This window comes from Sciurus vulgaris, assembly GCF_902686455.1.
Source record: "Sciurus vulgaris genome assembly, chromosome: 13".
NCBI classification, from domain to species: Eukaryota; Metazoa; Chordata; class Mammalia; order Rodentia; family Sciuridae; genus Sciurus; species Sciurus vulgaris.
In genome coordinates, this window is record NC_136474.1 from 97,780,992 (window position 1) to 97,808,842 (window position 27,851).

At 55.1% G+C, this 27,851-nt stretch overlaps 1 protein-coding gene across 14 annotated transcripts in view; it reads right to left on the reverse strand.

The window, feature by feature from the left end:
- Window positions 1-1,708: 1,708 nt before the first annotated feature.
- ZNF516 (zinc finger protein 516) overlaps window positions 1,709-27,851 on the reverse strand; it is a 109,441-nt gene continuing 83,298 nt past the window's right edge. For 10 of the 14 annotated variants that reach the window (XM_079108259.1, XM_079108257.1, XM_079108249.1 and 7 more), the window contains exons 3-5: window positions 19,740-21,206; window positions 13,479-13,586; window positions 1,709-5,494 (exon numbers count right to left, since the gene is read on the reverse strand). In XM_079108259.1, coding sequence (XP_078964385.1) covers window positions 5,349-5,494; window positions 13,479-13,586; window positions 19,740-21,206 — 1,721 coding nt within the window. In that variant the 3' untranslated portion in view covers window positions 1,709-5,348. Of the gene's footprint in view, window positions 5,495-12,599; window positions 12,668-13,478; window positions 13,587-19,739; window positions 21,207-27,851 lie in introns of all 14 variants that reach the window. The other 4 variants (XM_079108252.1, XM_079108251.1, XM_079108250.1 and 1 more) reach the window with 4 other exon arrangements.

The window sequence follows — 27,851 nt, forward strand, 5'->3', positions numbered from 1 at the left end:
CCAGGGCCAGACCGAGAGCAACACATCTGACGCTTCAAAATCAGTCTGAGCAGCTGGCGGGACCAGGACCCTGCTCTGCTGCTATCTCCGTCTCACGGGAAGGGACGCCGCTGCCTTTCCTCTTCCTGTGAACGAGCCGGAGAAGCGAGGGCCATTCCCCGGCTTCCCAGGGTTCCCCTCCTTGGGTCCAGCTATGGCCTTGTGAACCCACTGGCCGTGAGGAAAGCAGAGCTGAGGAACCCGGGGCGATCCGTGGTTCTGCTGGTCCCTGAATAGAATCCACCTTGTTTTCACAAGCGAGTCTGACTTCAGTAACACATCAGCACCGCAGGCCGCTGACGCAGACGGCACAGACCTGCGCATGCACTGCCGTCTTCCACAGCTGTTGTGTGCACACGTGAGACCCGGGCCCCACCCAGGTCCTGCATCCACGTCAGACACAGTGGGCACTCAACCGTGGTCCTCCACCCAATTCCCAACAGTGCTGGGGGCCCCTGGAGCTCGCCCAGTCCTCACCCACAGAGGGTCAGGAGGCTGACAGGAGCTGCCGTCCTGGGGGAGAGCAAGGCGGCCGGTAGAGCACCCCACTGCTGGGCTGAGGGTCGTCTGGGGTGTGAACACAGGGAGGTGAGTGCCCTGAGTTATCTCCTGGGGGAAAGGACAGAGATCCAAGCCGGGTCTGACATCCACCACCGGTGCTGTCACCTGAGTTGGCCAAGTGGCTGCTCTTAAGGGTTTGGGTTGACGTTTCCTCATTGGCATCTCCCCCTTCCAGGAACCAGCGACCACGAGAAGGGGGTCTGGACACGCTGGTCACACATTGGCCTGCGCTGTGCAGCCGTCTGCATAATCCAGGGGCCTTTCAGAAAAATCCCTCCGATGGCAACTCATCTCAGTGGAGCAGGGACATGCCGGAGGCTCCCTGCGCGCAGAGGGCCCGGCACAGCCCGCCCACGCTGGAACTTCCTGCCCTGGAACTGCAGAAAGCAGTTCCCACCTGTCCCCTCCTCCGCGCAGAGACACACACAGGTCTTCACCTCCACTCGGGCCACCTTTTGAGGTTAGACCTGTCACTGCCTCTGGTGGCCTGACAACCTTGCTTTTGTTCTCATCAGCGAGCCGGAGTCCCACCTTTTGGGACAAGGGTCTCACCCAGGGAGGTGGGCTCTGCATTCCCCTCGCAGCGGCTCCTGGGGCCTGCAGGCGGCAGGCAGGCACTGCAGCCCTGGTGTGCTCCAAGGGCAGAGAGGCGGGCTGGAAGGGGCGCTGGGGGAGAAGACACCAACATCTTCCCTCCAAGCGAGCACCGTGTGCACCTCCCCAGAGACTTGCAGTCACACACTGGTTATCCTGGATTCTCTTCAGGTGAATTATCTTTCCAACCTTCTAGAACTATTCTGCTGATGTAAATAAGGAACATTAATACTGTGGTCTGTATTCGGCCAACAGAAATAAATAAACCCAGGTCGAGACAGGCTCTTGAATGACTTAAGCCACCTTCTGAAACAGGGGAAAAGGTCTTACAAATCGCAAGAACTCCAAGATGTTTTTATTTATTTCAAATTCCAATAGAATGAATATGTTTTATCTAAATATTTTTATCACACAACTGAAACACTGAATTACTTTTTCAGAAATAGAGTTAAATACATCAATCTAGTTACAAATTCTAATATAAAGAGTACAAAATATAATGTTATAAATTGTATTTTAAAAAAAGAAATACAAATTCTATGGTCTTTTGCATTTTACTGTCTCCAAGTACAGTCAGGAAGTCGATGAAGAACAGTGCTTCCCTTGGCGGGTGGCCCAGGGTGGGTCCCTCTGTGGAGGCGAGTCAGGGCTCTGGAGTGTGTGACCTGGGCAGGTTAGGACCTCGCCACACCGCAAGTCCTCACCTGTGATTTCTGTTTTCTTGCTTAGTGAATAAAACATCCTGCAACTACAAGTCACCAAAGCTAAAAGCAGTGAAACAAACGTTGCTGCGGACACTGCCCAGGTGGGAAGGGGAAGCGCCCAGGGCCGCCCTCCTGTCCTGGGAGCCTCCTGGGGCCTGGGCTGCGGTTCTGGCGGGTGTGACGAAGCCTCTGGTGCAGTGCAGGGTGCTCCCCTCCAGGCGGGCTGCGGGCACCGCCTCTGACCTGGGACAAGCCCCACTCGCCCCTCAACGGCCCTCACCCTTCAAGAACAGGGAGTGACCAGAATCACCACCCAAGAGCCACCAGCAGAACCCAGGCCAGCCGCCTGCTTGCCCCAGAGGGCTGGAGGCCATGGGCATTCCAAGCACCCACAGAGACACCTGGGCCCGCGCCCAGCAGGGTGGCTCAGAGGCCAGGCAGAGGACGCTGCGTGACAGCCTCAGCCCACCACATGGTCTCCTGCAGCTGCCGCGGCTGTGTCCTGGAGCACCTTACTTTAAAAAAAACCAGTGTTTTCCTGGGGTTAAAAAATAAATAAGTAAATATCGGGAGAACGTCTTAAAACATTTAATACTTTTTAGAACCAAAAAGGAAAAATCCACTTGGCTTTGAACTCTGTCTTGGTTGACGAGGGAGAAATGCACCCACCTAAGATTACGATAAGACTTTCCTGAAAGCAGGCAGGAATGTGGACAGCTACAGTGGCCGAGTCCCCGGAGAAGACAACTGATGTCTGCACTGGGGAGGAGCTGAATGCTCATTCTTTGAATTAAGGACTACGAGTGAATAACCTGAAGGATTTTTAGAAGCTCATTCTTTGTGTTATGTGATTTCAAAGATGAGGAGGAGACCGAGTGGGGAAGCAGAGGGTCACGGTGAGCTGGACGCGCGAGCAGAGCCAGGAAGCAGCAAGCACACAGGGGCAGGCCAGGGACACAGAGGAGCGGTGCGGCCTCCCGAAGCCTTTACTGTCGCACTAGACCAACACTGTAAAATCCTGTTGGGACCAAGCAGTCGGAAGGGGCAGAGGTAGTAGAGAGTTGAACAGTCAGAGGCAACTTACAGGAGCATATCGTGGGAGACCATCGTTCAGACAAAGTGAATCAAAACACAGTGGCTAAATAAATAAGAAAACATAAATCATATTAAATACTATGGTTGAACTGACATCCACAAACTCACAAACCAATACAATACTGATGATCAGCAGAAGGGAGCCAGCCCCCCAGGTCCACCGCGCTGGCGGCCGAGGGCCTGGCCCGCGTGACTAGGGGAGAGCCTACTTCTGCACTCACACGCCTCGTCCTGCATGCTGCTGTCCGCACGCTGCTCTCCCTGAAGCCAGACGCGGAGGCCGCGCTGCCACGGGCACACCCCTCTCCCCACCAGACTGATGGGAAGGAGGGCGAATCTGCGCTTTTCCAGGCCGCTCTGAAACAGGAAGAACGCAGACGACACCTATGTGTCACTTTGGGTACAGAATGTCTTTTAATAACTAAAACAGAGAACAGACAGGACCAGACTGCTAGTCCCTAAACATCCCTGTCATCGTTTACTTTCAGCTGAGAAAACAAGTCAGAAAACGCAGAAATGATCACTTTGGGGAAACTATGGAAATGATCAGACATAAACCAACAGATGGGTGTTCTGATGTCTTAGGCGGCCAGAGGAAAGTGCCTCTGCAACTCTGCTCCAAGTAACTTCCCAGAACCACCCGTGACGTCGCGGCACGGTATCTGTGCGGACATTCCTAAAGCACACCAACAAGACAGGTCGTTCCCGTACGTATCTGTGTAAGATTACCAGGAAAAAATAAGTAAAAAAAATAATATAGATAGATAGATATAAGCCAGCAGTCACGCTGCACTGTTTGCAAGTGTGGCAGTCAACTAAACTGTCAAGTAATTTAAACTCAGTAACAAAGAGAATCCAGAGTCCAACATGAACTAACAATGACAACAAAATAGTAATAATAATAATATAATAATCCAACAAATCACTAGAACAAGAAAGCACACTTCAGGGGTGTGTGTGTGTGTTTAAACAAGTCTTTGTATCAGAAGCCCATTTTCTACAAAAACTGCACTAATCCATTACTGTATTAAGTAAACTGTTGCTCTCACCAGTATTAAAGGTTAGGATAATTTCTGTACATGTAAAATTATTGCTTTTTTGAAAAATATATTTAGCATGCTCATTTTACTCCATTTCCTGCCTTTACAAAATTTCACAATTAGAAAAAAAACTAGTAAAGCTTTTGCAAAAAATTTCACAGAACATTTTCATTCAAGGCAGCAGTAACTTTTGATAATGCATAAAATCATATGTGCAAAAATCTGAAACTTTCAGAAATATTACCATCACACATAGTGTCACGGCAATAGGAAAAGAAAATATTTATATCTGTGAAATACGATTAAGTTGCGTACACTGCGTGGTCTAAGGTCCTCTGTTGTGGGCCTGAACCCCCACCACCAACCCTCGCCGTGCATCACGAGGAAGAGGTATATAGAGCGCCCCCGCCCGCATTCTGGTGACCCCCACTGGACGTAAGCCACATTCCTCGCCCTGTGGAGGTCACCAGGCCCAAGAGGAAAGACACCTACTTGCTGAGGTGGTGCAGGGGAGCGCTGGGGTGGGGGAGGGGAGCAGAAGGCTGCAGAGGCCCCCGCCCTAGTGCCGAGGGGCCCGAATCTGCTCAGGGATTCTTCTGTCATTACTACAACAGGCCCAAACTGGGAGGCTTCAGTGGCTAGGTAACTGGTTAAGACGTGCAGCCCTCCTCTGTGAGCAGTTTGCAGAATGTAGCCCTGTTACAAAAAGGTCCTGAGATAAACAAAGAAGCCTGCTTGTCCTCGCGTCCCACTTGCTCTCCTTTCCAAAGCAGAGCACCGTGTCCCGGGGACGTGTTTCCTTTGCTGGACTCAGCAGAACGGTGGACAGAGTGAGCACGCGGGGAAGGCACTGGCCCGGCAGGTAAGGGGTCAGGCCTCTGAACGGCCAGGATCCTGTCGCCCCTCCTCCGCCGCCTGGTCTCCACAGCACCTGAACGCCACCTCCTTCCTCTCGCGCTCACTCGTGTCGGCCCCACGAAGACAAGGAGAGGCAGCAGCACCAGCTCCCCCCGGCCCCATGTCGCCGCGGCCCGGGCTCCTCCTCACTTCTCTGCTCCATCCAACACACAAGTATCTTTTTTCCAGTGTCTCAAACTTGTCTTGGATGCGCGGGTGCCTGGAGTCCCCACGGTGCCCGGGGCACCACGCTTGCCAAGGGCCATGCGGCAGCAGCCTGTGTGCCATCTACACAGGCCTAGGCTGAGCGTCTTCGCCTCCTAAGGATCCAGCGGGAAGAGGCCTCGCCACCAGGCTCCACTGCAGCGCCCAGGACTGAGGTGTCTGGTCGGGAGGCCTCCAGCTCTTCCTCCTGTGGTCACGGGCGCTGCGGGGAGGCAGCCAGGACGTCGGGGAGGACACTGTTGAGGGCGACCACAGGGCACGTGGGTGCTGCAGCATGTCCTAGGTTCCCTTCCTGAGGGGCACTGTCTGCACGGTGCCTGTGTGAGCGTGGTCTCCACCCTGCACGAGAGAGAACAGAGCAGCTCAGTTTGGCCTTCCCACTCCTTACCTGCTCTCTCCGTACAGTCTTATCAGCTCCTAGGACAAAAACTGAGCTCCGAGAGCAAGAGGCCAGGCGGGCAGGGTCGGCAAAAGTACCAGGGGCTGGGGTGGGTGCAGCGTGTGGACAGCAGTGTACCCGAAATGTGGGAAGCAGAAATCAAACCACCGATGTGCTGAAACTCCCCTACCCTAAGCGGCTAGTGAACCTCCCACAGGAACGGAGGAAGATGTTCTAATTTCTGCACAGCAACATCATGCTGAGAGACCCCCTGGGGGCTCAGTGGGGTGTTCACCATCAGTAGGGCCTGGAGGGACCTAGTTCTGGGCATACTCACAAAAGTGGTATGGAAGTGGTCTCTGTTCGCTAACAAGAAAACCGGCATGCTAGCTGGGGGTCTGGCCTTGAAGACCTCCCAGGAGCATCTGTATGTAGCAAACAGACTTGTCAATGGGCCCACGAAGAGGCAAGGGTGTGGATGAACAGTGTCCTTGTGTCTACACCCTGTACAGACTGCAGCACCGGCAGCACCTGCCTGCGATCGCCTTTGCACAGACCACAAAGACCCGCACTGGGCAGAGAAACAGGGACGGACGGTGAGCACCAACAGCCCCCAACAGACGAGACAGAAGAGGGGCTGGGATGCGAGACTGCAGCGCTCTGAGTTCTTAAAATGTGCATCTCAGGCCTGCAAAGCCTGGATAAGCCAACAAGAAGGCTAAGTTGTGTCCATGGATCCAGATGCACAGGTCCTGTTTCCTCTTTATAACAAGAGACATGTTCCCATGCCTCATGTTCAAGAGTCATTTTAGGTAACTGATCCATTGAGGCCACTATTTTATTATTCAAAACAACACTAAAGAGTTCTTAATGAATAAAAGACAGAACCCCAGAAACGCCTGCATGAAGTGACACATCGTGACATTTTGACCACATGCAAGCTGCACTTTCCCCCAGGAGGGAAAACAGTGGCAGAGACCAACCAGGCTGTTAGGAATGTGGCTTTGCTTCTCTGCAGCTGTGCACTGTGCACAGCTTCTCAGTGATGCTATGGACCTTTCAGGCCCCTCACGTTGCAGGGATGGACACGGACTTCTGCAACTCCGTGAGGTCTGGTTTCTACCTCCACTCTCCACGAAGCAAGGGTATGGACCAAGGGCGTGTTCCCAAAGAAGTCAAAATGCTCCGGGTACACAGGAAGCCCTCAGCCTGCGGGACAGAGACTGTATGGGACACGCGGGCATGAGCCCAGGCTCCCGACCAGAGTGCAGCAGAGCTTGCGGGTCAGGACCTTTGCCCACCACACAGCCCATCAGCAGGGGCTCTTGATAAGGTGACGGTGCTGTGCATGACTTTTGGCAGCACATTATACTTAAGAGAAAGCAGAAAACAAGTCCTAAGATGCTAGTTTGGTTTTATGAATAAGAAAAATTAAAACAAATGACCTGCACTTTGAAATGTGATACATGAGGCTGAGAACCTAAAAGTGATACTGAAAACAGACTGCACTTATATTCAAATACACCAACCTACAAGATTCTCCATCTTTGCAATATAATAGCCATAGCTAAAAATGAGACAAATTAGGTTGCCATTTATTTTTTCATTTCCTACTATTTTGAAAATGGAATTATTACTCCAGCTTAACTATTTTACAGTAACATTTAGAATAATAAGAAATACAAGACTTCATGTTTCAGCACTCATTCTGGTCTTTCCAAGTCCAGAACCAGTGGGATGAGGGGGTCATTTTCTTGGCTTCAGAAGGCATTTTAGTCCTTTATGTTTAAGGACAACATGATAATGATAAAGCAATTCTGCTGCAACAGTAAAAAAGTCTCCCAGTTTTATTTCTGCGTCCACAGGTCCAGAACACCTCGCCTAACCTCGGCATGCCATTTTGGAAAGGGTAATCCCCAGTGCCTCCTGGGACTACCAGGGCCAACTCAGTGAGGCAATCTTGTGAAAAGGGGAAAAGCTTCTTGAAGAGTACTCCGGATGAACACTTCCTCTCACAGATCCGTCTTCAACAAAAATACAATAGGCACCCAGTTGGTGAGGGTGTCCACTGGTTTGGAGGAGCTGCCCACAGTCACAGGTGCCCACAAAGGAGCCGGCTCTTTGCTGCCAGCACCTAAATACGTCTAAGTCTTTCTAGTTCTTGTTTTTCCTCCCCCACAATAAATTCAAAAGAATGAGAAGTGCAGGCAGTAGGCACTGTGACCATGAGCTGCCTCCTGGAAACCCCATCTCCAACTCCAGAGCCCGAGCTGCCCCTTCCACACACTGCCCATCAGTGGGACTCACGCCAGTTCTGGTGAGTCCAGGCCTGTCACGGAGGAGGCTCACATGGGGCCGCTGCAGAACAGAGACTGCTCCCAGATAGGGACAAAGGACATTCTGTCACTTCGAAGTCCACGTGAGTGCTGGTGAGAACACGGGTTTTGGCCTGTGACTGACTACGTCACCTGGAGCTCACACCTCCCAGACTGTTCCACTGGAGATGCAGTGTATTATGATTTCTTAGAATTTTCTAGTACAGAAAACACCAACACTAACACGGAAAGTTGGCGGCTGTTCTGCGGCTGGACACACAACACCCAACAGTGGCCGTTCTCAACCAAGGGACTTGTGAGAAGTGCAACCAGGAGCTGGGTCCATGCTGACAAAACTCTTCCCAAACTGGGCTTCCTCGTGTCCTGCCCGTATGAACAACTAGCAGTCAGTCTCTCACAGGAGACACGAACACACCAGGCCTGGTGGACCCCGAGAGAGCGAGGACACCCGCAGAGACCGCAGGCCCTCGGGGGTTCCCAGCACCTGCTGGCGGCTGTGCAGATGTGGGCTCTGTACAGACACGTGCTCTCGTGTTCCCATGCGCTCACCGTCAGTGACGCCACCTGTGAGTGCTCCCGGTTTCGAGGACAGCGGCTCGTCTGCAGAACTACAGAGGAGACCTCGCCGGGTGTGCCGCACCTCTTCATTTACCTTTCGCAGTAAGTGTGCCATCACTGTCCCACAGGAAGGAAACCCAGGTGGGGTATACAGGTGATGCCAAAGGTGGGGCATCAAGGAGAAGGGACGATACCCTAATGACTCACACCCGCAGGTCCCTGGGTGGAAGTGGCTCACCTTGAATGAACTCCGTGCTGAAAGCTGTCCAGCAGAAAGAGGCTCGTCCACCACGGGGTATTCCCTGCCTGCTGGACATGCCCTTCTGGCTCACCAAAGGGGAGCTCAAACTTGAAAATCGCTCTGGAAAAGTCCGCCTGTTCCTCCCTCCAGGCTCTGCCACATAGCAGCTGCTCAGTCAGAACGCTGGGCGGGCCTGATCCCTTCCCTTCCCTCGCGGTTGGACCCCTGCACCCCACCTCCTCCCCAGCCTTTCTTGAATTTTCCCTTCTTCTCCAGCCCCCCAAATAGGCTGCCTGGTCTCTCACAGGGCTCACCCCAGGGGCCTCCGAAGGGTTGCCCAGCCTCCTGCCCAGCCCCCTGCCCAGAATCTCCACAAGTCCAGTCCCATGGCTGGATCTGCAGACGCCAGCCCTCAGCCTCCAGCTTCCAGGACGAGCACTCCATGTCCCAGTGTGGAAACTTGTCCCTCACTTCTGCTCGCCTGTTCCGATGCGCCCTCCTCCAGCCAGGCTCGCTGGGCAGACAGCTCCTCCCACAGACCCTGCTCTTCCATTTCAGGTCTTTCCACATTCTGGGCTCTCCTCTGGGAACATCCACCCTCCACCCCAGCATGACCTTGCTGTTTCAAGGCAATGCACCTGAGACCTTGTCTAAACCTCCTGCAGAAACTTAAGAAATGCCGAACAGGAAAAGCATCGGCCGCAGGTTGGCTGCTGTGGATACCTGGTAAGCACTGTTCCTGGGGAAAGAGAGGACGACCAGAAAACTCAATGGGCAAGTGCTGTTTCAACTGGGCAGTTTAGCATCTACTACATACACACACAAACACGCGTCACCTTGTAAGTGTCACAGCACATGGTCTCTACATGAATACACAGCATCACGTGATCCAAAAGAAAACCCCTGTGATCTACAACCCTAAGCTGCAGGAAAAGAATTTGATCTAAGTATTAATTAATGTTAGTAAAGTACTCTAAACCTAAAAAAGGAAACGGCCAATAAGTATAATGAGGCCTATTCTACACATAAATAGCTACCAAAATGTCGTGGACGTCCATGATATATATATCCTATACCTAACACTGCAGCTGTGATTTCTATAAATAATGAGAACGCAGAGTAGAAAGAAGAACCCTCACATTTAAACCTCCACCTATTATTGATGTGCTTTCCAATTATTCCGGCCCACAAGTCTCTATGGGACTTCTTAAAGACACATTTCCAAAGTATCTTAAGGAAAATGGAACAGACATAGAATACTCAGCAATGGATCAACAAAAGTACTGTCAAGGTGAGGAAAGACAAGAGGCACCACAGGAGGCCATGACCTCGAGTACGGGTCAACCCAACTGGCTGGCACAGAGAGGCATGCTATCCGAGCTCGGACTTAATGCCACAGGCTGTGGTTCAAATGGAAAGCAAGCTGACTGGCAGGGGTCACATCCCAGAGCTAATGCAATGACCGGGACGTAATCCACACTAACCAAGGCCACGGCACACAGTAACCATAAACCTGATACCAACGAGGCAAGCAGCAGTAAGTATTAACTAACAGCAGGTGAGTTCACAAAGACAACAGCATAAAGACTTCTTCTATCAGAATCAAGCAGGAGTAACAAATTCTGGGCATAACTATACATAACACAGAAACAATTTAAACTACAATCCAGTGATCTGCACTTTTGACCTACTTCCATTATGGAAGTTCTTAAAGAGGCAGAAAACAGGCAGACATGGTGGCTCATGCCAGTAATTCCTGCAACTGGGCAGCTGAAGCAGGAGGATCAAAAATCTGAGGCCAGCCTCAGCAATTTAGGGAGATCCTGTCTCAAAAAAAAAAAAAAAAAAAAAAAAAAAAGAAAAACAACAGGACTAGGGATGTGGCTCAGTGGTAAAGCCCTTCAGGTCCAATCCCCAGTGCAAACAAACAGGCAGAATTCACAGGCAGCAAGTCAATGGAAACGTGCTCTGAAGAATTTCACTGGGCTGCCCCTAGATCTATCTGCCTCAGGCTCCCCACCCTCTCAAACTTATCAAGAGCCAGGTTGGGTCAGGGCTATAGTTCAGCGGCAGAGTGTGTGCTTGGCACATGTGAGGCCCTGGGCTTCATCCTCAGCGCCAAAAAAAAAAGGGGGGGGGGGGGGGGAGGGAGGAAGAAGAAAGAAAGAAAAGAAAGCCATGTCGAGTCCGGTGGATTCAGGGGACAGTCTGTGTAAGCAGGCCACTCTGGATTATTCCTGCTGTGAGCACAGCATGTCAGTTTCTGACTGCATGACCACAAACATGGTGCAGTGGTTATTCTGTGGCAAGAGGCATTTATTTGTTAAAAGGACAGTGCTCCTCATTCAAGTTGCAGCCACATGTATTTGGAAATCTTAATTCAGTGAGAAGTCATATTTATTCCACCCATTGTCATAGCATCATGAAATTATGCTTTGTAGTTACAACTACAGGTTCTACTGAGAGAAGCCACTTATAAGAAACTGCCCCAAATGGCATCGTGTCACTGACACCTGAAGTACAGACCTTGAGCAACAGACAGCATTCCAATACTGAAGCAAAAATCAACACAGCCCTCGATGGCCAGCACTGGCCCCGAGCCCAGTCCCTTGGTTAGCCAGCAGCAGCCCCAATGGAGCCAGTGAGTGAAATGAACCAGAAGAACTTGGCCTTCTCTGAAGTCCCCCTGGTCATGGTGATTCGTGGGCTCCCTGGGGTCTCGATCCCCAGCAGACACGGGATCTGTCACGTCAGAGCATGCTCTCCTGACCCCACCTCTGATGGGGCTTGGGACATTTCCTCTGGACCTCAGGACAGAGTCTGCAGTCTTCAGGGGCAACCATCAGAGGGCGGGAATGTCGCGTAGAGAATGCACAAGGCGAACGAGACAAGGGGAGGGCAGAAAGGAGACAGGAGCTCTGAGAGCACCTGCTCTGCCTCCCGGGGTAACAGGAACCCGAGGAATGCGCCAGGACCTTGGAGCAACCCCGGGAACCAGGTCACACAGGGCTCTGCCATTCATGTACACACCCACTGGCCCCTGTGTGAGAGTCACGAGCCAGCAGCAGCATACAGGTGCACACGGGTGCACATAAACAGGCGCATGCATGGGGTATACACACAGGGGCACACCCAGGTGTGCATATAGAGGCACACACAGGTACACACAGGTGCATATGGGCACACGATCATGGGTGCACACACATGCCCATGTGCGTGAGGCACACACAGGTGCACACGGGCACACACAGGTGCACACGGGCACACACACATGGGCATGCACACATGGGTGCACACACATGCAGATGGGTACACACACTCAGGCGCACACACAGGGGCACAAATGAGTGCACACACACTAGGGCACATGTGCGCACATGGGTGCACACAGGAGCACACATACATGAGTGCACACACACTCGGGCACATGGATGCACATGGGTGCACACACACATGGGCACACACACACAGGGTCGCACACACAGGTATCCTAACACACCATCACCACACCAAGCCGTGCCCACAGCAAAGCAGTGAGGCACATGCCCTGCAACACCACGCGCACCACACTGGGCACAAATGCTCCCTATGGAGGAGCACAGACATTTTCAAAGGAGGCTGGCTGTGATTCATTCTCAAGCGAACTCAGACTCCAACCACTTGGGAAGAACAACATGAATTTCTAGTGCTGTCCCATCAGCCCCATCTCGACCAATCCCATCACCCCACCACCATAGCCACCCAGCCCTGTGCCCCTGGCCTCTTGATGCTCGCCCATCACCTGGGCCCTGCCTGAAGTGGGCCCTGAATCGAGGCGAGCGGAATCATCACTCCCTCCTGAAACAGCTTGGAGCTTTGGTGCAAGTGTCACACTGAGCACTCTCCAGTACCATGCTGAAACCCAGACGCCCGATTGTGAGTAGGACCTACTTGTTTGGGAGCATCCGTGGAGGCGGCGTGAACTTCAGAACCTCGGGGACCGTCACACTCAAACACCACTGTGGGAACAAGGGGTCTGTTAGAGGCTGGGCAAGCTTCCTGAGCACACATCGACGAGTCCTTACGGATCCAGCACTCACAAAAGACACCAGCGCCTAGCCTGTGGCCGGAAAACACCAATTTACTGTAACACTTACAGTAAGAGACTGTGATAATGGCTGCCTGGGGCCACTGCCCTCTTTAATTCAGACTCTGCTGCAGAAGAAAGCACTCACTGACAATGTTCATTACCAGCACGTGTGTGAAGGGACCCTCCTCCTGCGTTACTTAACATCTGGCCCACGTCCCTTTGCATGAGGCTGGCTTATGTGTGTGCCCTTCTCCCTTCTGATGAAGCGCACCCCCCCATCTCTCTAATGTGTCTGCCCTGTCTTGACACTGTCTGCCACCCCGTCAGGTCTCCAGCAAGCTCTCCACAGAGGGCTGAGGGCTCTGCAGGACACTACTGGCCATCCAGAGGACTCTAGGCCTATCCACAGTGCAGTGATGTCCTGCATGGCTGGCCTGGTGTTGGGTTGGAAGGGGACTCTGATTTCCATTTGTGCTGGGGGCAATGTAATTCATTAGCATATCACTTCTGAAGCATCTTCTCTAATTAAAAAAGAACATTTGTAAACAGACTTATCTCATGTCAAACCGCATTCAGCTTGGGATGCAAGAAAAAAAAAAAAGGAAGAAAAAATAAGAAACCCTTTGAGGTGAAACAGGAGCACACGCCTACAGAGGCTGAGGCCTCCACACGCACGCGGTGGACCGGCTCTTGACTGGTGGACGTGGCTCCCACATCACGCTTCCCTGGGGCTGCGATACCTGTGTGCGCCCGCACGTGGGCCCTGAGGTGACTTGGCTGGTGGAAGCTCTTCCCGCACTGGACGCACACGAAGTCTCCCGGGCGAGCCTGTGTCCGCAGTGTCCCTGCTGTGGCGTGGTGTGGCGCGGCAAGGCGTGGCGAGGCACAGCACATTTGGTGTGGTTGGCATGGAGGTGAGGCATGGGGAGGGCAGAAGAGGGGGAGAGGAAACATCATTAGTCTGTTGAGCACGGCAGCACGGGGCTACCTCCAGGCCCTGGTGATGACGCCCGGCCTTCATCTCAGCTCAGCCTTCAGACCAGGCATGCTCAGGACCGCAGCACGAATTACAGGGAACTCAGAACCACTCCCAGGACAGGGCGGGACCAGGAGGCACCGTGAGCTGCTGGCTGTGGTGGGCACGTGGCTCTGAGCAGCTGGACACATGGCCAGGTCAGCACTCAGCTCACCAAGCAGCACATCTGCCGGGCAAATCAGAGTGACATGGGTGTGACAGAGATGATGCGTGTAGACAACAGGAAGTGACCAGGACCAGAGCCCAGCAGTGCCCCTGGCTCCTGCCCGAGTGAGCCCAGCCATCAGCAGCCATGCCCTCTGACTCTCCTTCCTATCTGCCCTGGTAGAGAGGGGACAAGAGGGGCCCCCAAGCCGGCAGCCAGAGGCAGACATACTGTGCCCAGGAGCCACAGTGAAAGGCGCCAACACCGGCCTTCCCAGGAGATCACTGACTCTCCGGGCTTCATGATTCCTTCAGATCCAAAGGACTCCGCTGGCTTTCAATGGACAGGGACAAGAGTCTGCTGTCTGCACCTGTCCTGCCTCTGCTCTTGGTGCAGAGAGCCTGCTTTCCATGGAACGGTAGCTCCAAAGAATCTCCGGTGTGCCTCTGCCAAGCTGATGGGAACGCAGCTCAGAGGAGGGGGAATACAAACTAGAGAAAGTCACGCCTGGAGCAATAAATTCTTAAAAGGACGTGTCATTTAGCTGAGTGCTTCTGCCTTCAAGTCTGACGTTTGAATACGAGAGCTAATGCAGAGGAAGACAAGGACCCAGGTCAAGTGGGATGAAAGGCCGTGCTCAGCCTGCTTTTCCTGCCCTAATTCACAGTGGCTCTGCAGACAAACCAGCTCAGTCACCTGATGTCACATAACACTGGGAGACCGAAGGGACACAGGTGGCCCGGCAGGCCTTGTCCAACCTCTTATTTTGATGAACCATGAGAAAGATTCTTAGAGAAATCTGAGAACTCGCCCGTGAAGCTCGAGATTTCCCTCTGCCTTGCTCAGGAACAGAGACAGAACAGGGAGAGAACTTCTACCAGTACTTGTGTCGGCAGCCGGAGGCCACTGCCCAGCGGGGACAGGTGCTCACTCATGGCAGAACCTGAGTGGCGGTTCTGGCAGGGACCACCTGGGAGTCCTGGGAACCCAGGATGCGCTGCTTCCAGCTCCATTTCTAAGGCTTTTGGTCTGGGCAACGGTTTGGATATAACTCCCAAAACACAGGCAGCCAAAGCAAAAGTGCACAGGTGGGATTGCATCTAACTGGAAACGCGGAAGCGAGTCAGGGAAATGAGGGAGGCAGCAGCCCGGGAGTGGAGGCAAGCTGGGGGTATGCATCTGCAGAGCCGTGTGCCTGACACACACAAACTCATGCTTGTTTGTTCGTTTGTTTCCAGTGCTGGGAGCAAACTCAGGGCCGGTGTGTGCTGGCCAGATGCTCTGCCACTGAGCTGCATCCCCAGCCCCGAGGAAGCTTGCCCGTCGCCCGACAGGCCTGACACTCACAGCCAGGGTTCTCAGACCCCTCACCCGTGTGAGCCCCTCGGCCTGTGGGTAGCTGACTGATGCCAGCTGCTCAGGAGTGCCTGGCCTTCCCCTCGCTCCCGACCAGGAAAGCTCGACCATAGACGACTGCACTCCCCACCCAGCTTCCCCATCAGCACCCTGCAGGCGGCTGAGCTCCTGGGAAACCATCCCTGACGAGCACTCTGGTCCTCTGGTTTTCCTTGGAACAGTCTGGATGACATCTAAGGGAGGATCTAGCTATGAGCTGCACAGCATACCTGCTGATGAGGAGCCCCAAGTCCTTTGTGTCCAACATTCATGACGCCCAGAAATGGTGACATCATCACTTTCTGTATTTTAAATGGAAATTATTTCTTACCCAAACCAACAACAGAAAAATCAGCGCTTCTACAGCCCACCTGAATTTCCTGGAGTAAGCATGTGTGCATGAGTGAAGAGAAGGTGTTCTGCTGTGCACCTTCCCAGAACACCTTCTCTTCACTCCTAAAGAAGGGTGCTTGTCCCTCGCGGACACCAAAACTATGCTAAGGCTACGCCAAAATTCCAAGCTCATCCAAAAGGTCAACTTCATCTGAATAGAAGACTGGCAGGTGAGCCAACAGTTTAGACATGCTGACCTCGAAACTGCAGGTGTATGTAGAATGTGCCCTTAAAGTGAAGGAAAGGCCCAGGCGGGCCTCAGGACACGCAGCCGCATCACAGGGCTCCGGTCACGGGGACCATGCCGCCAAGGGTAGACAGGAGATCAGGACGTCTCCACACACAGAGATGGAACTGCTCGGGAAGCACACACAATCGTCGTGCTAATGCGTCCTTGGTATGAGAGGTTTTTTTAAAGTTACAAGAAGACCTTACGTGTTATTTTATCTAGAATCATCTCATTTCATTACCTTCAAATTTCTATTCTGAAATCCACATTATCATACGACACAGGCGGGCCTCTCGGCCTGGACAGACACACGTGGCTCATTATCTTACTACTGCTGTATCAATAAACCACTTATGCTGCAGTCATGCTTCCTGACTTGGTGGTCACACTGCAGCAGACCTCGGAAAACGCAGCGGCTTTTACACCTCCTGCTCCCTAGAAGACGAGGACAGGCGCTTCTCTCCTCTGTGCTCGGGCTTCCAGAGGACTCGTTCCTACAGAAGCATCACCCAGGGAAACCCATGCAGGGAACACCTCTGAGAAGCAGCTTCCTAATGTCAGAGAAGAATGCGATGGCCCAGGGGCACTGCGGCACGTCCTCTGCACACGTGACCCCCACTGGCAGGCCCACCATGGCCCTCAGCAGCCTCACACATGGCAGTCGGCATCTGTCCTTTTAGATGCCACGGTGCACTTCTGCCTGCCCTGCCTGCCAGGTGCTGCCAGAGTTGGCATCCAGTGGGCCCCCTGCAGGGAAGCTGTGAGCATACATCTGCAGCAGACGCCAACAAGGAGACACCCAGCAAATGCATCAGGAGACGGAGGAAGACTCAGAAAGCACTGGTTCACCCAGGCTGTAAATCAGGAAGACTCGCTGACTAGGAACGAACAAAATCACGTCCAGATACAACCCAAAACCACCCATACCCACACACCACATCCACCCACCTCCATCAGAGGCCTCGCTCCTGAGCAGAAGCAGGTGGAAAGCAAACCTCAGGTGTTTTCAGTGCTAGGTGGCAGGCCCGGAATGCGCCTGCTCTGGCTGACTGCACCTGAGGGCACCACGACAGACAAAGAGCTCCAGTGGGAAGTGTCCACACCCCGCTCGCCTCTCAAGTGGCCAGACGCACCAAGTCTGCCATGCTGCCTTCTGGCCATGGCGCATGATGAGCTTTAGAAACTGTTAACGAGGAGAAACCGAAGGCCCAGCTCAGGGGAGAGCAGGAGTAGCAGACTCAAGGAAAAGCGGGAGTGGCCAAGGGCACAGAGGCTGCCACGGGAGCCCAGCTCAGCTTGCGAGCAACCAGGGACCCATGGCCCCACCGGAAGCACCAGAGCTCAAGTCACAGGGGTGGCGAGTCCTTCCACTGGGCATTTGACCTGAAACTGGTCGGTACCAGCAGCAAGAGATCAGAGACCCGGGTAAGCTCATCTCCACTCCTCTGAATGTGGGAGCTAGAATCCTAAAAATGCACCTATTAATAAGTGTATTTAAGATCTAAAAGTCTAAACCACTTCCCCTTAAGAAACCCAATCATTTCAGAGGCTCAGGAGGCTGAGAAAAGAGGGCTGTGAGTTCAAAGCCAGCCTCGGCAACTTGGCATGGCCCTAAGCAACTTAGTGAGACCCTGTCTCAAAATAAAAAATAAAAGAGGGCTGGGGATGTGGCTCAGTAGTTAAGTGCTCTGGGTTCGATCTTCAGTACCAAAAAAAGAAAACAACAACAAAAAAAATCGGAAGAACTTTGAGGACCATAAACTTGCAGACTTAGTCCTGCAGTTCAACGTGCACATTAGAAGAATAAATAATCTGAGAACACATTTGCTCTATGGACTAGTGAGTATTTCTCACATTGCAACTTCTCTCTTAAAAAAAAAAAAAAAAATTCCTTAAAACCATTTTTCTTTAAACTTTTTAAAGAAAACATTTCAGGTCACTCATACTTCAAATTCTGTCATCTGAAGACCTCAAACCTCAACTTAAAACTTGACTTCTGTAAGAGCAGGAGGGCCTGCCCTGCCCGGAGCAGCAGGGCCTCTAACAGGAGGGCCTGCCCGCCCCACCCCGGAGCCTGCCTGGTTCAACGACTTACTTGAGGAGTCTGGCTCACTAAGCGGAAGTCCTTGAGACAGACTGACACCTAACTCCGCAGGGGAGGACCAGGACGGGGTGAGCGGCTGCCGAGACCCGCGTAGCAGCAAGGTGGCCCTCTCACCTGTCCGGAAGCTTCTCCTCTGTAGGTTCTGAGGAAACACACCCTCAAAACCAAGGGTGGCCTCCCACCAAGGACCAGCCACAGCTGTCACTGCCCTGACAGCAGCCATCTGCAAGACCACACAAGACTGACCCCCTCACCTAACTGCACATGCAAAGGGATGGCACTGGGCCCGGCCCTGCTGGAAGGGCTCAGCATGGCGGCCATGGACCCTGTGTGCCAGGGGTCTCAGTCCCCTCTGGAGGGTCAGACAGGCACAGCTGCCCTCTCCCAGGCTTTCCCTGCAGACCCACAGAAGTGGCCAAGGTGTGGGACTTTTCCCCTGGAGGAGGACCACTCCACTGCAGGAAGCACACCTGGATCTGGGCAGTGCACTGACCCATGCACAGGCACCTGGCAGGTAAGCCCACATGCCTGCAGCACCCATGCCCCCTCGCATGGCCATGCCACGGACTGGTAGGCCTCTCAGCCAGTAAAGATCGCCAGGCACAGGGCCACGGCCCCTACGATGCTTCCGACTTCCAGGAATCTGAGGCACTGGATGCAAAAGGTCATTTCAAATGCTGACCTACTTTAAGAGACTGCAGGTCCAGATGGGCGTTCTGTTCAGAGAAGCACGGCGCCTTCCGGGTAACGAACTGAGAGCGCCACAGAGGCTTTGCACTTTCTCTTTTAATAGGGTCTAGATTTCCCAGTGTTCTGGATGTTAAGCGAGAGTGACCTTTGATTTACATTCAAGAACAAGAGTTTCTATCCAATGGGGCATGAGGAAAGTCTAATCTGAAAATCCAAAATCTGAAATGCTCCAATATTCAAACGTTTTGAGTACTCACATGATACTACAAATAGAAAATTCTACACTTGACTCCTAACGGGTCAACATACACAAACCTCGTTCCATGTACAAACTCATTAAAATTACTATAAAAAATGACCCTCAGACTCTGTGTATAAGGTGCACATGAAACAATTAAAATTTGTCTTTACATTTGGGTCCCATTCCCAAGATACCTCATTTTATATGTATGAAAAGATTCCAAAATCCAAAATCCTGAACACTTCTGGTCCCACCAGAGGCTAAGCCAGCATTCCGTCAGCTGTCCACATGGAGGCCCCAGAAGAACGGGGGCTCCCTACAGCATGGGCCCCTGCTCCTGGAGGGCTGCTCAGCTGCCTGAAATCAGTGTGCAAAACTCACAGGGCCCCTTCAAATGGACGTCCTTCTCTGAGAAACAAGGACAACAAACTCCCACCAAGGCTTTGTCTAAAATGACAGAAAGGGGCCGTGGGAGTGACCCACCTGCCCGCTCCCATTGGGTTCAGTGTGGAGCAAGGTGGCCGGTTTCCCAACCAACATCAGCAGGGAGCTGGGTCAGATGCCGCTGCCCGGCTCCGCCCCTGCAGTGCCACGCGGGGCCTGGGAAAGCTACTCACACCCTCCCAGCTCGCGGTGGCTGGGGCCAGGAGGACAGCAGCACCCCCGTGAGATGGCACGCCCTGGCTGCCCTGACTCCCGGCAGGCAGGCAGGCAGACACACCTGCGAACCTTCCTCGTGGCCAGGGAAGGGGAGCCCACAAGTCTTACCTCTGTGCTCCGGCCCGGGGCTGTTGATGCCCCAGCCCTGGTAGAGTGAAGCAAAGTCCTTTGGAATGTACGTCTTAAAGATGTTGAGGATGTCCAAACGCTTCTCGTGGCCCTCAGCTGCGGACTCCTGTTTGATGGAGTGTAAGATGGGGGCTGCCCCCGCCATTCCTGGCTGGGCCTGCAGTGCTGCGTCCCCTCTGGACCCTGCGGCACCGGAGGCCAGAGTCCTCGGCTCCTGGGCTGCCTTTGAGGGGGGCTCCCGGGGAGGTAGTGAAGGGCCCCCTTCGCCTTTCGCAGGAGGCGGGCCCTGAGGCTGGGGGCTGAATTTGGCTTTCAGGGAGTCGGGGGCACTGTGCTTATTTGAAGGGGCCGAGCCAGCCCCCACTGAGGGCGTACCATGCTTCTCCGCCGGCCTGCTGTTGGCCAGTGGCTGGGCACCCACCCGGGTTATGACGGAGGACGTGGGGGTGGCACTTCTGCCAAGGGCCCCACTGCCCGGGGCAGGCGCTGGCTTGGAGCTGGCCTCCAGTCGGGGTTTGGCTGGGGGCCCCTGCACTGCAGCACTGGGCGGTTCCTGGCCGTGGCCAGGCTTGGTCTGTCGATACCCGTCAGTACCAGATGCCCACAGTGCACAGGGGCCCCCAGGCTGGCTCTCCTTATTCTTAGGCATGCTAGCGGCTTTCGCAGTGGCTCCCAGGGGAGAAGAGCTGCCTTTGGGTCCGGGTGCACCCCCTGGCACCTGAGTGCGTGTGAAGCGAGCGAGGAGCAGGGGCTGGCACTCCTTGCCCCCAAGGGCAGGCGGGGGGCCCGTGCGTCCGTTACGGGCGAGGAAGACCAAGTTGCTTCTTATGCTCTTGTGGCCACTGGGCTGAGTCCACTGGGGGGCCATGGCGTTGTAGCTGACCCTGTGCCAGATACGCTTGTGCATCCACAGAACCTCAGGGTAATAGGTCTTGTGGCTGCAGTAAGGACATGGGTGAGTGACCAAAGCAGCGTGCAGGGAGGGTGCTGCCTCCTTACTGCTCGGGTCATCCCGGGTCGACCTCATGCTCAGGTCCAGCGGGATCAGGTCTGCCGCGGGGGCCCTCTTTCCTCCCCCAGAATGCTCTCTACTGTGCAAATCGGACCGCTTTCCTTTAGGGTGGCCAGCATGGCTCTCCAGCGCAGGCTGTAGGTCAGTTCCTTCCACAACAGAGGGGAAATCCACTCCGTCGCTAGAGCCGGGCACCTCCTGCTTGGGGTGAAATGCTGGCATCTTTAAGTCAAGAGAAAATCTATGTTGCTCGGGGCGTTTGGAAGTCTCTCTGCTACTGCCTTCAAGTATGGACACAGAAGCTGCGACCCCCGCCTTGCACTCGCTGTTGGCTTTTTCTGGAGGGTTATTTCCACGTTTGTGACTCTGGTCTCCGTTGGAGAGCACAGTCGATGCTGCCTCTTCGGAAGAGCAGCAGCGCCGCGGCTGTCCCCCTGGAGGATGCAAAACGTGAAAGGGGAGGTTACCATTTCCAGAAATATCAGCAAGACAGGAATTCCAACAGTCAGAGCGCTCGGCCGAGCGCCTGGCCTCGCCCTGGCGTGGGATGGTGCCTGCAGCAGGACCAGAGGCTCCCGCACGGGTCTGCACCCAGGAACCCTGCAGGAGCCCGCCAGAGGGTGGCGCCGCGGGAGACGAGGAGTACAACAGCTGGGCACCCCGCCGCAGGTACCTCCAGGCTGCTAGCCAACGGAAAGTGACGTCTCCTTCGCCACAGGAGAGCCTAGTGGCCCACAACCACAGGACACTTCCGTGGCTTTCAACCAAGGTTCACCAGGGCGTGTGTGGCGTCCATGAGCACCCTCACACGTCAGGGTAAGAACACCAGAGCAGTCAGCCGTGGGCACTGGTCGCACGGAAATAGGACTCAAATGGCTCTGTCTGTCTGGGGACCCAGGACCTGCCCCCAAAACTGCGGCCTAAGCCAGCAGCAAGTTCAGTCCTAGGAACCTCTTCCACAAAGGCCATTTCCAAGTCCTAACCTGGACGCCACGTTCCCTTAGGAGGCCTGTGAATGGAGAGGCAGCCACTTTATCGTTCTCTTCCATCACCCATGGGTCACCCACCCCAAGGAAATGGGCACGCCTGGGGTGCAGTGCTAAGCTCAGCCCTCCTGGAGCCGGGCCAGAGAGCCGGGGCGAGCGCGGCCTGGGGAGAACCCCTCCTGCCGTGGTGGGGTCTGGGGCCGCCACCCTCGGCTTACGGGCAAGGGCTCCATGCTGCTGCTCGCCGCCACCTCAATTCCAAAGCATCTCTCTCCACAGCCGGGCGAGACGCACCACAGCTGGACATGTCACCACTAAACACGGAGTCTGAATCTGCATCTGTGACCCTGGATTTATTTGTACCGGGAAACCAAATTTCACCAGAAGGACAATGTTCTGGAGATGGTGAAGCTTCCTCAAGCACGGAAGGTGCGACTCTGCATCCCCAACGAGCCCGCAGTGGCTCTTCCTCCCACAGCCATGCCACTCGGGAAGATTAAGACTTGGGAGTCTGTTCTGAGACGCTCCAGTGCTACTGGTATTCCAATAAGATCTTTTGAGATTTTGACGTTCTGTGGAACGTAGGTATCTACTCACTGAGAATGTTCCTTTGATACGTTCTACTTGTCATTTTTGTAGATAAGACTTAGGAATTTGATCTTATTAGTAGAACAATCCACCCCAAGCTCCTGGTCAGGGCAGGAATGCCCATCACAAGAGACGCTAGCCTGGGGTGAGAGAGGAACAAAGGCCCCTTTCCTCCAACAGCAGCTGGTGAACCACTCACAAGCCTTTTATTAAAGGATGATGGTCACGTAAAAGAGGTGACCAAGACGCAGTGACCAGCAGATAGGGAGGAGGTCAGACGCAGGAAGACAGAACGGTCTGCCTCAAGTAACTCTGGGGGGCTGGTGTCGGCACAGGGCCAGGTCCATTTGTCTGTCATGGGCAGAAGCAGCCACTGCTGAGAAAGCAAAGGGGACCCAGGGAGCTTCCTGAGGACAGTGTCTTAACTTGGATTTCAACAGGGAAGGGAGGTCTCAGACTTGCTGGACGCCGGTACTCAGCATGGTAAGTTCACATGGTAAGTTCACTACGCATTCACAGAGGGGAACACATTGGGGAGGGGGGGTCCCTATGTTAAAAGGAACAGAATTTATGAAAACATAGGCCAAAGGCCACTGGTTGATTCCTACGTGGAAACAAGAGGCTGTGGAATCCAACACCGAGTAGGGGGTACATTTGGAGCACCAGGGTCCAAGCCCCCGCAGTGCAGGCTCCAAAGAGGACCCTGGACATGGGACAGAACCCCCAGTACTTCTGCCAGGAGACTAAGTACTGAGTTAAAACCCAACAAATAACCCCGAGAAGATAACAAGACCCTGAGTCCCTAAAGTGAGTGATGGGAGGAGACTGAACATATGCCTCCAAGGAACATCGGCCCGGACGTGGGAGGAGCGCCCAACACACGCGGACCCACAGGGAGGCCGGGGGAGGCCTGGGGAGCCCACTGAGGTCTTCAGTGCAGTGCACAGAGGCCGTTCCCGGAGGCCTGACATGAAGGACCAACTCCTCTCCAAGGGTCCCTCGTGGGAGGACCACAGGTGAGGAAGTGGATAGTCTGAGACGAGCCAGTCAGAACGAGGGCAGTCAGGGGCTTCCCAGGCCAGAAGCAGGGTGCACCACACAGGGCCAGCAGGACCAAGGCCCAGGGCAAGCCCAGGTGCCCAGGATCACCCACAGAGAGCACACACAGACCCACGTCCAACAGGCCTGCCCTGCAGCCCTGGTCACCAACCACCCCTCAGGGCCCTCAGGCAACGAGCTGTCCAGGAGCTGAGGCACAGCAGCCAGAGCTCGGCTGCTCTGTTCCAGCTGCGCATTTGCAGCCTGGTCAGAGGAGACCCCTGGCTCTGACCAGCCCAGGACGCCACCTGGCAACACTGCAGAGTCTCAGACAAACACCCAGGCTCTGGACACCAGCACACACCCCAAAGGACACGCTGTGCGCAGCAAGCCTGGACGCACTTCCTGGTTAAGGCAGAGCAGGCGCCCTCGACCTGTGCTCCGGGACCCCGGCAGAAATAGACAGGGACATGGGCCTCATGCCCTGCCTTACTAGGTGGTCTTAACCCTGAACACGGATCAGGCTTTGGCAGGCCTGCCTCTACTGCCACAAGCATGGCAACTTCACAGTGAGATCCCAGCAGCAAAGGGGCTCAGACTTGCTTGTTTGAAGTCTCTGAGGACACCTAGGCAGCACATGGACACTAGGGTGACGTCCCTGAAGACACCTCTGCAGCACAGGGACACTAGGGTGACATCCCTGAGGACCCCTCTGCAGCACAGGGACACTAGGGCGAGGTCCTTGAGGACACCACTGCAGCACAGGGACACTAGGGCGAGGTCCTTGAGGACACCTCTACAGCACAGGACACTAGGGTGACGTCCCTGAGGACACCTCTGCAGCACAGGGACACTAGGGCGAGGTCCCTGAGGACACCACTGCAGCACAGGGACACTAGGGCGAGGTCCTTGAGGACACCACTGCAGCACAGGGACACTAGGGTGACGTCCCTGAGGACACCACTGCAGCACAGGGACACTAGGGTGAGGTCCCTGAGGACAGCTCTGCAGCACAGGGACACTAGGGTGACGTCCCTGAGGACACCTCTGCAGCACAGGACACTAGGGTGAGGTCCCTGAGGACACCTCTGCAGCACAGGGACACTAGGGTGAGGTCCCTGAGGACACCTCTGCAGCACAGGGACACTAGGGTGACGTCCCTGAGGACACCTCTGCAGCACAGGGACACTAGGGTAATGTTCCTGAGGACACCTCTACAGCACAGGGACACTAGGGTGACGTCCCTGAGGACACCTCTGCAGCACAGGGACACTAGGGTGACGTCCCTGAGGACACCTCTGCAGCACAGGACACTAGGGTGACATCCCTGAGGACACCTCTGCAGCACAGGGACACTAGGGTGACGTCCCTGAGGACACCTCTGCAGCACAGGACACTAGGGTGACGTCCCTGAGGACACCTCTGCAGCACAGGGACACTAGGGCGAGGTCCCTGAGGACACCACTGCAGCACAGGGACACTAGGGTGACGTCCCTGAGGACACCTCTGCAGCACAGGGACACTAGGGTGACGTCCCTGAGGACACCTCTGCAGCACAGGGACACTAGGGTGACGTCCCTGAGGACACCTCTGCAGCACAGGGACACTAGGGTGAGGTCCCTGAGGACACCTCTGCAGCACAGGGACACTAGGGTAAGGTCCCTGAGGACACCTCTGCAGCACAGGGACACTAGGGTGACGTCCCTGAGGACACCTCTGCAGCACAGGACACTAGGGCGAGGTCCCTGAGGACAGCTCTGCAGCACAGGGACACTAGGGTGACGTCCCTGAGGACAGCTCTGCAGCACAGGGACGCTAGGGTGACGTCCCTGAGGACACCACTGCAGCACAGGGACACTAGGGCGAGGTCCCTGAGGACACCACTGCAGCACAGGGACACTAGGGTGACGTCCCTGAGGACACCACTGCAGCACAGGACACTAGGGTGACGTCCCTGAGGACACCTCTGCAGCACAGGGACACTAGGGTGTCGTCCCTCAGGACAACTCTGCAGCACAGGGACACTAGGGTGAGGTCCCTGAGGACACCTCTGCAGCACAGGGACGCTAGGGTGACGTCCCTCAGGACACCTCTGCAGCACAGGGACGCTAGGGTGACGTCCCTGAGGACAGCTCTGCAGCACAGGGACGCTAGGGTGACGTCCCTGAGGACAGCTCTGCAGCACAGGGACGCTAGGGTGACGTCCCTGAGGACACCTCTGCAGCACAGGGACGCTAGGGTGACGTCCCTGAGGACAGCTCTGCAGCACAGGACACTAGGGTGACGTCCCTGAGGACACCACTGCAGCACAGGGACACTAGGGCGAGGTCCTTGAGGACACCTCTGTAGCACAGGGACACTAGGGTGAGGTCCCTGAGGACACCACTGCAGCACAGGGACACTAGGGTGACGTCCCTGAGGACACCTCTGCAGCACAGGGACACTAGGGTGAGGTCCCTGAGGACACCTCTGCAGCACAGGGACACTAGGGTGACGTCCCTGAGGACACCTCTGCAGCACAGGGACACTAGGGCGAGGTCCTTGAGGACACCACTGCAGCACAGTGACACTAGGGCGAGGTCCTTGAGGACACCACTGCAGCACAGGGACACTAGGGTGACGTCCCTGAGGACACCACTGCAGCACAGGGACACTAGGGCGAGGTCCCTGAGGACACCTCTGCAGCACAGGGACACTAGGGCGAGGTCCCTGAGGACACCACTGCAGCACAGGGACACTAGGGCGAGGTCCCTGAGGACACCTCTGCAGCACAGGGACACTAGGGTGAGATCCCTGAGGACACCTCTGCAGCACAGGGACACTAGGGTGAGGTCCCTGAGGACACCTCTGCAGCACAGGGACACTAGGGTGAGGTCCCTGAGGACACCTCTGCAGCACAGGGACACTAGGGTGAGGTCCCTGAGGACACCTCTGCAGCACAGGGACACTAGGGTGAGATCCCTGAGGACACCTCTGCAGCACAGGGACACTAGGGTGAGGTCCCTGAGGACACCTCTGCAGCACAGGGACACTAGGGTGAGGTCCCTGAGGACACCTCTGCAGCACAGGGACACTAGGGTGAGGTCCCTGAGGACACCTCTGCAGCACAGGGACACTAGGGCGAGGTCCCTGAGGACACCACTGCAGCACAGTGACACTAGGGCGAGGTCCTTGAGGACACCACTGCAGCACAGGGACACTAGGGTGACGTCCCTGAGGACACCACTGCAGCACAGGGACACTAGGGCGAGGTCCCTGAGGACACCACTGCAGCACAGGGACACTAGGGTGACGTCCCTGAGGACACCTCTGCAGCACAGGGACACTAGGGTGAGGTCCCTGAGGACACCACTGCAGCACAGGGACACTAGGGTGACGTCCCTGAGGACACCTCTGCAGCACAGGGACACTAGGGTGACGTCCCTGAGGACACCTCTGCAGCACAGGACACTAGGGCGAGGTCCCTGAGGACACCACTGCAGCACAGGGACACTAGGGCGAGGTCTTTGAGGACATCTCTACAGCACAGGGACACTAGGGCGAGGTCCTTGAGGACAGCTCTGCAGCACAGGGACACTAGGGTGACGTCCCTGAGGACACCACTGCAGCACAGGGACACTAGGGCGAGGTCCTTGAGGACAGCTCTGCAGCACAGGGACACTAGGGCGAGGTCCTTGAGGACACCTCTGCAGCACAGGGACACTAGGGTGACGTCCCCGAGGACACCTCTGCAGCACAGGGACACTAGGGTGACATCCCCGAGGACACCTCTGCAGCACAGGGACACCAGAGTGAGGTCCCCGAGGACACCTCTGCAGCACAGGGACACTAGGGTGACGTCCCTGAGGACAGCTCTGCAGCACAGGGACACTACGGTGAGGTCCTTGATGACACCTCTGCAGCACAGGGACACTAGGGTGAGGTTCCTGAGGACATCTCTGCAGCAACCATGGCCCACGTGACTTTCCTGCAGTGACACACCGTGACAGGTACCTGCCATTGTACTAAGCTGACATCCAGCACCAGGACTGCTGGTCCCAGCTGTGTCTGCACCGTCCCATACTCAACTGCATGAGGCCCACGTCCAGTTGCTGGACACATGCTGCCCCAGACCAGAGCCCAGTCTGGAACCCGGCCTTCTGGAGCACGCCTGCCCTCCACAGGCTCTGCGCCCACGCCGTCCCGCCCCAGGACTTGGGGTACTGGGTGGGATCAGTGTGCAAACCGGAAGATTCAAAGCGGGACGGGTGCAGCAGCCTCCTGTCTCAGGACCCAAGTTCAGTTCTGATGAACCCGAGCAGATGTGTCCCCACCAGCACTCCAACTGACACAGGACCCCAAGGCCACCCTGGAGCATCAGGCCTTGATCACCTCAGGACTTTCTGACACCTGACCCTACTTCGCTTTCAGACCCCACACATCTGCGAGCTCACAGAATAGCACAGTGGTTGTCTGCAGACACCTCCA